Source organism: Parasteatoda tepidariorum, chromosome 1, assembly GCF_043381705.1.
Source record: "Parasteatoda tepidariorum isolate YZ-2023 chromosome 1, CAS_Ptep_4.0, whole genome shotgun sequence".
Lineage (NCBI taxonomy): Eukaryota > Metazoa > Arthropoda > Arachnida > Araneae > Theridiidae > Parasteatoda > Parasteatoda tepidariorum.
The window spans coordinates 50056374-50070691 of record NC_092204.1 but is presented as its reverse complement, the minus strand read 5'-3'; the positions used below and the strand labels follow the sequence as shown (position 1 = coordinate 50070691).

Here is a 14318-nt window from a genome sequence, read left to right as displayed (position 1 = left end):
CTAAGTTACAGGTTTTAGTTGCATAAATTCTTTCAATTGCTAGAAATGCATTATAACTGTTTTGTTATTAAAAAATTGACCAAATTGAACAATCTTAAAACTAGGGCTCTAGAAAATATGTAAAAAAAAATCTACATAATCTCGTTCCTAGCAAAAAAATTATTAGGTTGATCAGAAAGCAATTTCATTTTTCAAATGGGAGACAAAGAACTTAATCAGATTTTTTCGCAACTAGCTCCCCACTTAAGCTGTATAATCATTATATGAGGTGTTTTACAATCATTGAACGTGGTGTTCACTACAATTGAATAACAAATCCTTCGGGTGCTCCGGTCTCTTAGATTAAAAGAAGCTGCTCCATCCCTTCTCCACCTCACTTTCCACGAAATTTCTTCTGTATGGAACAGAAACTGCAAACAAATAAGGCCTACTCCCCCTGCTCACCACTGGTATTGTAGAAAGCGTCCCGGCTGCATTCTTGAGCTTGAGGGGGATCGACCAGATATGACAGCAATTTATAGACTTAATAGTGATCATCTTAAAGGAATGACTTTTAGCTCCGACTGCAAAATGTTTCCAACCTGCAATAAGTGCCATTTAGAGCCAGCCTCTCCGGAGCATACCCTGAACTGCATGGGTCTAGGTTTGGAAGACCTAAAATCATCTCCACTTCTTGTAATTGACTTTGCTAGAATACAATGGACTCGTGGACCAGATCTAGCTGTTGCTAGGTCATATAAGATTAGTAACAACAACAACAAATTCTATTTAAATGTCGTATTAAAAAAAAAAATTTTTACTGGTATAATATTGAATTTCCTCACCTAAATATTGTTGTTTTTATAAAAGACATTGAACTCTATTCTGTTATTTAGTACCTTGTACTTAAAATAAGCATATAAAAGGTATGTTATAAATTAATGGCTTAAAATTCCAGGTTTAGGTTCTGTTTATAAATATTCAACACTTTGCTCAATATGTGAAGAATCCAAACACACTGAGATAGTGGCCCAAACTAACATTTTCCTACATAAGACCAATATTTTTTTTTGTGAGTCTCAATTCTATAGGCTGAATATTTACAAATAAAAATTTAAAAGGACTTTCACAAATACTGGATTAAAATAGTATTTTAAAAAAATTATTTCAATGTAATAACTACTAAATAATTTGATAACTTCCTATAATTAGTAATTTTTGTTTAACTTTTGTTTCTTAAAACACTGAGCAAAAAAAGCATAGATGAGTTGGTTTTTATTTAACCATTACTTTAATTGGTTGTATAATGCCGGCACAGTTTTTCTAATAATTATACAATGCCAAAGTTTAATATTTACAAAACAAAAAAATTAAAGGAACTTTCATACTGAATAACATTGCTGGAATCTTTAAAAAAAATTATATTGAGTTGCTATAAACATAAAAGTATTCTTTTATAGTCTATCAAAAGTACATTTTCTAAGTTTAAAGCATTAGTGTGGCAACAGGTAAGAATTTGTTTTAATTTAACCATTATTTTTATAGTTTTGCTATCTTTAGAATTTTTTAAATATGCTACATTATGGGAGCATAATTTGAAAATAATGCAACATATTTTATAGAGCCCTATCCATAACAAATTATTTACAATACAATTATAATGTAATATATAACTTTGAGATAAATAGTTAACATTTTCAGCATACATTTCTATACTTATAATAAGTTGTAATAACTATCATGTTAAGAGAAATGTAAAGGAGAGATTTAGTCAGCATTTCCATGTTCTGTAACTGTCCACTTCAATTCAAAAGAAAAATTATTCTAAATCTTTGCAGAGTATTAATTATTTAAAAAAAAAACATTATATAAGACTATTTGTCATAAACGAAAAAACAAAATTATTACAGTTGTGTTAAACTTCCCAACAAAAAGTAATACATGTTGAAAATTAAGCTTTAAGACTAGATTTCAGTTTACACAAATCTATGATATTAACTTAAAATGAACACACTTAATTTAAATTGGTAAATAAACATAATAGCTACAAATACATTTGTTTTGGCAGTATAATGCATTTTATATACAGTCATAACATACTCAGGAATAAGTCAATCATTAATTCAGTTTTTACCTCAATATAAAAGAACTGAAAAGAGTAATTGCTTAAAATAATAATAATTCTATAATTGCTTAATATATTTACATGTATTCAACAAATTTGATGCTATTTTTTTTAATTAGACATATATATATATATAATGCTTCCAAGACGAAAAAAAAAAAGAGAGGAAATGTTCTGGAGGTAAAATAAAAAAAACAATGAATAAAACAAAAATGAAAATACAAAATGAACATATAGTTTCAGTTCTTTAAACAAGAACCTTTTTCAATATCTAAACACCAAATGGTAGAAGAATAAGTAAAGCTTCATTTAAAACTCTTCACAATTTCGTTCCATTTGTAGGTGTAATCATTATCGTTTTTCACAGGTGGTTTTTGAGACACTCAAAATTAACCCTTTCTTTCTTTGTACCATGAAAATGCATTTTATTATAAAATATTATGTATACAAGGTAAAAACCCTCCTACTTAAATTTAGATTGTAATTTCCGTTTGATGGAAAAGAAAATTTACTTAAACATGAGTATGTGTATGTTTCAAGCTTGATCACTTATATTATAAATTAAAATTTTTGCTCAACTTTAAAATCTCTGGAAAATAAAACATAATATACATTGTGAATATAAATAATAAAATATAAGCACTCACACAAAGCATAAATAACAGTAATTTTATAATAAAAAAAATAGCACAAAAAATGAACAATAGTGTTAATAATTAAAAACCAAAAAAAAAATGATCAATAGTACAAAATATACTATATAAAACAGACAAGTGAAAATAAATTGCCAAAACAATATTATTTTGCTGATAGGACAGAAAGAAAAAAAAAAGAGTAGGTATAAAAGTTTTCAATATTTTTTCAAGGTCATATATCAAGGTAATATTTTTTTTCATAAAACCCCTTTATCTTGTCACCTTCGCCAAGGGAAATAATAGTACCTTTCACCAACAGAAGTATCTTTGTGTTCAATAGCTTTTCTATAAGCACGATGAATTAAAGTTCTTACAGCGATGAGTTTGTCATTTCTCTCTTGAGCACTTGACATGCCACTGGATGTGGAAGCTACATTACCATTTTCTGCATGCCTGAGAAAAATGCAAAGAATAAAGTTAAAACTTATTTTTTAAACATAAAACTGAAGCAAGAAAATACAATGAAGAAATATTTAAAACACTAGCTCTTCATTATTCTTTAATTTTTCATTATTCTAAATGAGAATAGAAAACCACGAGCATTTCTTTCCTCTCCGATGCGCAAGAAAGGAATGTTTTGAATATAATTCAAAAAAAAAAAATTTTAAGAAAATTTCTGTAGAAAAGAATAACAAAATTAAGAACCAAAGGAAAAATCTCTCTGCAGGAACTCTGCTCTGTGACAATGTCGCCATGATTCTGCTACGGGGTATCTAGGTAACTTGACTTACTGGGCACTGGGTTTTCAAAATAATATATAAAATGAAAATAAATTTTAACATAATACATCAAATCTGTTAACCCTCTATCAAGTCTAGAAATTATTTAACCTTTTCCGACTGATGGAAAAGTAAAAGCGATTTTTTAAAGGAAGTTCAAAGCTTGAATATGTAACCTAGGTTAACAGTATGCATTGAAACATAAAGATCATACTTACGAGCCTGAACTAGAGCTATTTGAATTCATTTCTGCTGATGAACCTTTAGAAGTCACAGAGCCCAATAAACTACCAGTACCAGATACATACTGCCAGCTAAAAAAAATGCAATATAAGATGAGCAACTGTAACAAAATATTAAAAAAAAATTAACAATTTGTTAGGTAAATAAATATATTATAAAGAAAATTAATATTTTTATACTTAACAATTATCAATTACTATTATTAATTTTTGTATTTAAAATTAGTTAAAAATGCAATTACCTGCCAAGACTTGACGTGCTATCCATTCTTGGCCTTGAATTAGGAACAGGAACTGGGCTACTAGATGGAGCCAAATTACCATGACTATTATTAATATTAACAGAACTATCAGTACTATTAGCCATTATAGTAATCTCACTATCAGACAAATAAGAATCATTTTGAGAATTTGATCTCCTGAAAAATAAGATAGCAGTACAATTAAAAAATTCCTTTCATAATTTTTTTAGACAAGAGAATATGTTTTTATCCAAGTTTAAATATGCTATCTCAGAAAATAAAATTTCTGTAAACCTGGGCAAATTTAGAGGCACATTTGAATCTAAAAATTCTGCATGCCCAAAACATCACTTGTCAGATTATGAGGTTTCTTATTCATTGATATCAAAAATACTTTGAAATCATTCAATTTTTTCCTTATTGTACAGCACAAAATGAATCATACTTAAAATATCTGATTTTAAAATTTAAGTTTTTAATATTTATACTGTAATAAAAACCAATAAGATTGTACAAAGATGATATAAAGTTGCTCCTTAATTACATTTTAGGACCAGGGTTGGCAAAAGTCACGATTTTTATTGAAAAAAAATAAAATAAAATTTTTTATTTGGTTTAAATTAGATTTTTTTATATTTACCACCCAAGTCATCAGATAAAATGTATTAATAAATCTTAATATTATTTAAAAACATTAATACAGCAAAAATAGTTAATATTTCTAACTAAAATGTGTAAAATTATTATTTAATTATAACAAGGTAATCTCAAAATAAATAAAATTATAGTTATTTTTGTTCAAGCCAAACATCCAAAAAATATTAAGAATGAATCTTTCTTCATTATTGATACATACTAACACATTTAATAAGTTTTCAAATCTCTTTTTTTTGTCTCGCAGTGGACTGATCAATAAGACCCCAGCAGATCACCGAATCCAAGCATCACTGGCTGTGGTCAGTGTGCGGGGGGAGTGACCACTTGGGTCAATCTGCGTAGAGACTGAGGGTGTGCGGTATTGGTCCTCGTCAAACTGTTCTGTCGTAAAGTACTCTACTTCGCGTGCAGGTCGTCAGGCTACCGAAGCGGGGGTGCCATCCCCTCTGCAGAGGATCAAAATTGTGATGGCATGTCTTCGGATCATCCTCATAGATGTTTCCCGGACCGTCGACAATAGCCCATTGTGCAGCTCTAGTGCGATGTAAATGAACAACAATAAATCAAATCTCTTTTATTTAAATAAACATAAAAGAAAATGGGTAAAATTGAAATATGCTTATTAGTAGCTATTTATTTTACATGCAGGTAATGGAAAACTATAATTCAAAAGTTTCACACCACTCTTATTCACATTAAGAACTTTTAGTCAATCTTTTTTTTTATTTATTTATTAGTAATACATACATCATACATCCTCCTTTCATTATTACATTGAATAAAAACCTTCATTATCAATTAAATTAAACCTTACAAAAATCACAACCTAAAGAGTATATTTATAAATATTATTTTAAAGAAAATATTTTCGATTTAATAATTTATTTTGAAATTATCAATTTGTTTAAATCAATATTATTCTTAAAAAACTGCAATTTATTTAAACCAAGTGATTGAAATTATTCCAATCTTGAATTAAACTACACCAAAAGAACCAACTTTTCAGTCTAAAAAAACAAATAAGTAAAATAAATACTTACACACTTTTGAAGCTGTCAGATGACTCATCACCTGAATCAACTGAGGAATAAAACAATGAATTAGGATATCCCTCTAAACTTGTATAGAAAATACTGGAAGTTCCATTTTCAAACTTCTGAAAGCTTGAATCACTACCACAAGTTTTTAATGAGGATTGCTCAGGCAGTTCTTCTTCTAATAAAACATAAACATAAGAAACAATTTATCAAAATTGTTATGACATTAATTAACAGACATAATTTAAATAATCAAGGGTCTTACCAATCAGTATATCCAAAGGAGGATCTGTACAATTACTACTTATTTTACGATTCCTAAAATAAAATATTAACTACATATAAGCATTAATTACTTAATTATCAATTATAAAATAACACTTAAGCATATAGAAAAATCTATTAAACAATTTTTAAGAGATATTATTTGAATTAATGGAACATTTATTCTCACAGATGCTTTAATAATAAAACTGAACCAGATATCTGAAATTGAATATTTAAAAATATTTTTTAAACTGTCAGGTATATGTACGTAGGACCTAGCTTTTTGATTACAAGTGCTTCATATTTGTGAAATTTAATACATTTCTTGGTGGTAGGATCATATCACACTCATGCCACTATTACTTTAGTCTCACAATCTCAATAAAAAATTTTAAAACAAACTTTGAAACAAAAATAAATAGTTAACTTGGAATTTTTTAAACTTGGTATTTTAAAAATGTATTGAGACTGTGGATGAAGGCTTGAATGAGGAATATTTGCTTTAAATTGAAATAGAAATGAAGTCTTATGAATTATTAAATGGGAAATTGAATGACACAAACGATGTGCAAATTAAAGAGGAAGCACCTCAATCAAATGTACTTAGTGAAGAGTAATATCACTGGAATATCCTATTTCACTAAAGCATACTAAAATCATTGAAAAAATATGTAATTCATAATAATTTAAAACCATATTTTATGTAGACACAAGAGGGAAAAAACATTTACAGGGTGCATAGCCAAATTATTCAACAAAAAATAAGCACCTTTTAAGCACTTTTCAAGCACTCCAAAAATATTTTTAAGCACTTTAAAAAATACAATTAGGCAGGGTTGGAAAGTTTTTGATAATTGACAGTTTTATTATGTTGTCAAAAAAAATTATTTTGGCATTGTCAAAAATCATGAAATTTTAAATCATGTAAAACGAATGGAGTTTTCATGTGCTACGGACTGACAATAAGCTGAAATAGATGGGGGTTGAATTAATTGTGAAAATATTGAATAGAACAATATGAACTGTGTCTTTTTGCATAATTCGCAGTGAAAATCAACATGGTAAAGGAAAATTTTAATTTTGAAAAAGGGAAAATTAAGCACATTTTAAAAACACCCAAAGAAAAAAGCACCTTTAAGGGCTTTTAAAAACAAAAATCGAAAATAAGCACCTTTAAGCACTTTTCAAAAGCACTATGCACCCTGACTTAGTGAAAAAGTATTATTTCAAAAAAAAAAATTTTCCTTTAACATAAACAATATTAAATTTCATTGGTGATATTTCACTTAATTTAACCACTCTAAACTTCATACTTAAATATGTTTTAAAATCACATATTCCCCATAAAATATTTTTATTGAACTAACTATTTATTATTTCAAAAAAATTAATTTCATAATCAAAACAGTTATGAAATTTAAAGTTTTATTTCTCCGAGTCTTAGATTAGGTGCCCGGCTTCAGTCTCAACCCTGAAGCCATTACCTCCTTGTTCCCATCTCTGTGCATCACTAGAATAAAAGGGCGTTATAAACTAAGTCTAACAAAGGAAAAGGGCAAAATAGAAAAAAGGACAACTAGGGCACATGAAATACAAAATTACAATTTTATATAGAAAGAGCCAAATACAGCTGCATTGTGAAAATAATTTGCATTAAAACAGTGTTGATAATTATGCCCAAATAAAAAACAAAAATTAGAAAAGGACAAAGAAACATATGAAACAAAAATGAAATTTCTAATCAATTTTTAAATTGGATATCCAAAACTCTTACAAAGCAATTAAATAAATCTTAAGGTTAACTCTATAAAAAAATATGAATGTGATGTTTAAATTAACAATGTGATATTTCAAACAATAAGTTTTAGTTTTTCTAAATAATCTGGTAATTATGCTAAAAATAATTTTTTTTTAATGTTAAAATAACAATTGAAAATTGGTTCAGTTTCAGAATGAACTTAAACTACAATACATCGTGACTGTCCAAGTGTACATCAAAAGGAGCTTTTAAAGCTTAATAGAAACAGCTTAAGGAAGATCATTGGTCTTCTTACTGGACACTGCATCCTCAGGAGACACCTATACATAATGGGAATAGAATCCAATTCACTTTGTCGAGGTTGTCATCCTGAAGAGGAGACATCACGACACATATTCTGTGATTGTGAGGTCTATTCTACTCAAAGATTTCAGCATTTAGGGCAGCATTGCGTCAATGCTTGGGAACTGCAAGATGTTCCTGTAAGGTGTTTGCTGAATTTTATTTCAGCTAAAGGGCTTTCGTGCAAATCATGATTTAGGGTTTGGGTACAATAGACCTCTGGTCGATGTGCCCTGCTCGTTGGAGCTGCCCAACCTCTAAGTCTAAACTACAATACGGTCAGTTAAAATAACTGGGTACTTAGCCAAATTTTTTTAACAAAAAATAAGCACCTTCTAAATACTTTTTAAGCACTCAAAAAATAATTTTAATCTATTTTCAAAAAAAAATTCATAATTAGGATCTGTGCAGTTATAAAAATTATTTTTGTCTACCGTTTAAAGTTCTTAATTTATAAATATAAAATTCATAAAAATTGAAAAACATTTTCAAACAGTTTACATAATCATGATAAAATAACTAGTTTCTGATAAATATTGCAGAGAAAATTGTGAAAATCCTGCATTTTTTGTAATTTAGAACGACAATTGATATGGCAAAGAAAAAATCTCTTTTTAAAAGATAGTAAACTAATCACTTTTTACAAACACTGAATTAAAAAAAAGCCCTTTTAAGGGCTTTTAAAAAATGCTATGCACCCTGGATAAGGCATGAAAATAATAAAATAATATGAATATAAAATTTAAAAGATTTCTCCTGTTATTTATAAATTTATCTTCAATTTATAAACACACCTTTTCTTTGAAGAGAACTCCTCTGATGTAATGAACTTCAAGAACTCAAAGCAAAAGAACAAAATCTGCAGAAAAAATAAGTCCAATAAATAACACATTCTAAATTATAAGAAAAGAGAAAAATATGAATAAAATTATAACTTCAAACTAGGGTTAGAAATAAAAATACTAACCTCTTCACCAACTTTGAGCCTTGAAGGAAGATCATGGCTGTAAAACCCAAATTAGAAATTTAAACAAAAATAAAAGTATTTATAAACAGACTATCAATAACCAAATATCAATTTAAGAAACAGAAGGAATAACATTTATATGCTTTCTGCAATTTTTAGGAGCTATTGCAAAATTAACTTAAAGAATATGATATAACAAAGGAAATCTTAAAGAATTTTAATGATTCAATTCAATATTGAGCTGATGCACAATATGTTTATAATTTACAATAAACAATTTTGAAAATTAAAAATTTAGTCTAATTTTTTACATTTTATTTAACACAATACATTTAAATTTTATTTAACACATTAATAGTTAAAGCAAACTATCAAGAAATTTAGAACGCAACTTTTTATCACACTGCGTTTCATGAAGAGATTTCAAAATAAACAAAAATTATATAACTAACAGCTCATTTCAATTCCTAGAAACAGGTCTAAGATTTACAATGAAAAATAGCTCAAAAATTAATTAATTCAATTAAGAGCTAACTACGCTCAAAGTAAATGAATACATATTCATAAAATTAAATTGTTGTTTAACTTTAACCCTGCTAGCAAAATCATTTTAAATAAAAGAACTTCAAAATAAATTTCAAACTGATGTACCGTATACAACAGAGTACAAGTCTACTTTTCAGACCCTCAAAATTTTACGAAAATCAGGGTATCAACTCATACACTGGAGAAAAAAAGTTTGAAATTCATTGATAGTGAAGTATTGATGCACCGTAGTCAATAAGACAGATATGAGTGACTATCAGTCTACCATTACAAATTACCCCTTTCAAAAACTATTTTTAATATGTTATATACAATTAATTCTGCATTTTCTTCAGGTTTCTCAAAAACTATATTTTATATTACGTTCAGAAAAAAATTTATGAACAAGAAAAGTTAATTTATTCTTGAGTATTTCAAAAAATATAACACTATAAAAGCTTTTTAAACATACAATAAAGTTACAAATTTAAAGATTCAGAACATTATTTGTGCCAGATTCATTAACACTAGCAGTGTCGTCAAATGGATCTCACTCTGTGATGGATTCGACTTTCTCCTCAGAAATAGTCCAAAATAATACTCTAGAAATACTCCTTTTTTTTCTTCAGCCCCCCCCCCTCCAAAAGACTCAAAANTTTTTTTTCTTCAGCCGTCCCCCCTCCAAAAGACTCAAAATTCCCCAATTTTTACATTTTTTAAAAATAATATTTTGCAACTCGTCTAGCATAATTTATCACATAAACTTTGACACACAACGTTTATGGGAAAAATAATAGGCTTACCAACAGTAGTCGACTTATACTACCGACATACTAGAAGTTTGCAATCTTGTAGTCAAAAATAAGGGTCAACTTACACACTGATCTACGGTAAATACCTACAATATAAACTGCTTAAAACAAATTTCTAATTGCCTCAAAACCTGTTAAACACAGCTAATCATTAAATGCATTAAATAAACAATATTAACTAAATAACGCTAACATTAATTAAAAAATGCATAAGTTTTCAATCTGATTTCAGCAGTGTGCTACATATTTTTGTTTTTAGAGAAACTGCATTTGCTGTATCATAAAAAAAATGCTTTGAAAATTAAGCAATTCAACAATGCTTTGAAAATTAAGCAACACAACAATGCTTCAATCTAACGTATAGAAACAATATGCACAAAAAGGCATAGAGTGTATGAAAGTGAATAAATTTTATTTAAAGTAATGCCAGAATTTCTGATAGTACAAAAAAAAAAAATGTCTATTGACAGAAAAGCAAATAAATTAAAAAACAAATTATTTATCAATAATAAATAAACACATTAAGCAAACATACCCAAACAAGTACCAATCGTAAGCTAGAGTTAAATAAGCCATTTCAACAGGAGAAAGACTTGTGTGAATACGACCATCAGCCCACAACGTTAAGCGCAATAATGAAATGAAGAGGGGTGTACGATCCCATCCAGATATACAATGAATAAGAATGCTTGAGGTACCTAATAATTAAAATAATTTTTGAATAATAAACCCTTCTAATGAGAAACATTTATAAATTTCACACAGAAGAAAATGTATTTAAAACAAATAAATTAATTAAAAACTTCACAACCATGATGCTTACAANAGAAAAGCAAATAAATTAAAAAACAAATTATTTAGCAATAATAAATAAGCACATTAAGCAAACATACCCAAACAAGTACCAATCGTAAGCTAGAGTTAAATAAGCCATTTCAACAGGAGAAAGACTTGTGTGAATACGACCATCAGCCCACAACGTTAAGCGCAATAATGAAATGAAGAGGGGTGTACGATCCCATCCAGATATACAATGAATGAGTATGCTTGAGGTACCTAATAATTAAAATAATTTTTGAATAATAAACCCTTCTAACGAGAAACATAAATTTTACACAGAAGAAAATATATTTACAACAAATAAAGTAATTAAAAACTTCACAACCATGATTCTTACAAATTGCTAAAGAAATTATTTTTCTCTGAATATTTAAATTATTATTTTTGGGACACATGTTAAACTTGTATTAACCTTTTGCTGTATATTTAGAATTTAAAGTTCTTCCTTTCAAGAATTAGTTGTCACAGTGGCACATTAACAGGACACTAGACTGTGGGAGAAGCTCTTTATGGCAAATTTTCTATCCCAGACATAAATTATTTAAAACTTTAAAAAAAGGTGAGTTCAGATAAACCTAGGATAAACCAGAAGTTTCAAATACTGAAAAAAAAGTTTCTAAGCATCAAAATCCTAACAAATTATGCAAGAATTTATCATAATTATACAGTGGAGAAAAAAAATTCAGCAATAATTGGTGTGCGTTTTGGTATCTTGAAAACTTCTTTTCAGCATTTGAAATTTCATGGTATACTCTAGGTTTCCTTGAACAAATTTTCCTCTAATCTTTACATTTTAAAATACCAATTGATTTGAAGCAGAATTTATCATGAAAAATTTCTCCTGTGGTATAGTGTCCTCTAAATATAGTTACAACTGATAAAATATATATGAAAATTAATTATCTTTGTACTGGAATATAATATTGTATAAAATTTAAAAAGCAAAAATAAAAAAGTTTTAGACAAACCAAAAAAAAGTAGGAATAAATAAATAAAAGACAGTACTAAAAAATCTTCTTATAAGTACTTCAAGTATTTCAGTACTATAAATAGGTATCAAGAATGGCATTTTCCTTGACTAAACTAAAAACCATCAAAACAATCTTTCAATAACTTTAATGGTAGTGAAATATTGAAGAGAAAAGAAACTTTATAAATATAATTAATATATTTTTTCAAATGTAATTACTTTTATACTTCACTTTTGAATTATTTAATATGCTTAATTAACTCAAAAATAATGTCGTGCAACTGAATGATTGATCTTAAAAAGTTCTTTGGTTATATCAAGTAATTAATAGTAGTTTTAATCTAATATTTAGTATTTGTTGCATTTCTAAACTCTGAATGAAAATTATTGTGTTTATACACAAAATGAAGAACATAAAAGTGTGAGTCGTGAATTCCTCTTCAATCTGCGTCTAAACACTGATCTTACTTGTTTACAAAACTAAAAGAGACTTTGTTCAAAGTAGCGAAAAGTTTTGCTTTTATTTTTGCATTTTTATACTAAAAGGTAAATAATTTTCTAAGATGACATCTAATAGTAATAATAAATAAAAATACAAAAAAAAATTTAAGGTACTTGAACAATTAAAAGAATGGTTAAAAAGCATTTTAAGAAAAATAGAAAAATTTTATACAGCTTAATACCATCAAACTGTTAAATTAAATACTACCAAATATTTCACTCAAAAAAATTATTGAACTTACCTTCTGTGATATACGTCACAAGTAATTTTAAGTAATTCTGGGTTAATTTAACAAGATCCCACATCTGAAAGAAAAAGATAGGAAAATGAAAATTAATTTTACTTAAATATTTAAAGGAGGCAATATTAATCGAATTTTGCCAAGTTAACACTAAAGCTTTGAATTAATCAAGTAAAATGTTTCAAAGTAAAGAGAAAACTTTAGAGTTATTAAAATGAATTTGAAAGTTATAAAAATATTCAAGAAAAAACTGTTTTAGGACTATTTAGAAGTGTTTTGTTAAAACATTGATTTTTAAGCCTTTTTTCCTTTTTTGAAGAAGAGGAGAAACTCTGCAATTTCAACATATAATATATACCTTACTAAACTTGCATTATAACTTTTGAATACATTATGCAAAGTTAGATAGATTTAAAATAAATTGCATAAAATAGATAATTAAATAAATAAATCATACTAACTTTGTAATTTGACCAGTGAACACCCAAAGTAGAAGCAATTGAATCAGAGGGTAAAGTCAATGATGAATCTACATAATTCTATTAACAAAAGAGCAATAAAAATAATTAGTTTATTAAATATTATTTATTCACTAATTTAATTTTTACGAAATTCTAAAGTAATAAAAGTACAGTAGGGAACCGATTATCCGGAACGATCGGGACCATCGCTATTCCGGATAACTGATTTTTCCGGTTTACTGAATCGCTACAAAAAGCCGTTTTTTTTATTGTTAAACCCAACTAAAAAAAATATGTTAAGAAATAATCTTAAAAAGAAGAAAAAACGATGAATGGTTTTCCGGTTTTCTGATTTCCGGATAACGGGTGCTGTACTGTATATAATTATTTTATTATAACTTATTATAAGTCGGGAAAAAAAGATTGAATCCTAAACAATTGTAACTGTTATCTATGTTAATTCGCTAATAAACAATTCAAAAAACTATAGGAAATTAAAAATGTAAAGCCAATGCCATAATAAAAATAAAGCATTAAAAATCTAGTAACATTAGCACTAAAAGAATACAGTAATTTTCTAAATTAATATGAAATGTATGTAGGTTTTTTTAAAATTCAAATAGTAGGAAGAAACGTAAGTCCAGTTTAAAAAAAACAGTTATCAAAAATAAAGCACAAAAAAATTAAATTTAAAAAGAAATAACTATTTTTAATTTTGGTTGTTTAACTTAAATTCCTGATAAACACCATCAAAAAATTGTGATTTTACAGTACTATATTAAAATAATAAAATATTAAAAAATATTTTATTAATATTTTTATTACAAATATGATGTATGGAGATGTGTTCTGTTCAGATTACAAAATATACAAATGAAATAAAATAGAAAAGGAAACTACTTTTATGTATCACTGTCTTGAAATAAATACTGAATA

The 14318-nt window shown here is 27.1% G+C and overlaps 1 protein-coding gene across 1 annotated transcript in view; it reads right to left on the bottom strand.

Moving 5' to 3' along the window:
• Positions 1–2438: 2438 nt before the first annotated feature.
• LOC107438727 (phosphatidylinositol-3,5-bisphosphate 3-phosphatase MTMR14) overlaps positions 2439–14318 on the bottom strand; it is a 28124-nt gene continuing 16244 nt past the window's right edge. The window contains exons 10-19 of the mRNA XM_043047317.2: positions 13383–13460; positions 12922–12985; positions 10904–11066; positions 9032–9068; positions 8859–8923; positions 5962–6014; positions 5700–5874; positions 4003–4179; positions 3737–3832; positions 2439–3192 (exon numbers count right to left, since the gene is read on the bottom strand). Coding sequence (XP_042903251.1) covers positions 3018–3192; positions 3737–3832; positions 4003–4179; positions 5700–5874; positions 5962–6014; positions 8859–8923; positions 9032–9068; positions 10904–11066; positions 12922–12985; positions 13383–13460 — 1083 coding nt within the window. The 3' untranslated portion in view covers positions 2439–3017. The remainder of the gene's footprint in view (positions 3193–3736; positions 3833–4002; positions 4180–5699; positions 5875–5961; positions 6015–8858; positions 8924–9031; positions 9069–10903; positions 11067–12921; positions 12986–13382; positions 13461–14318) is intronic.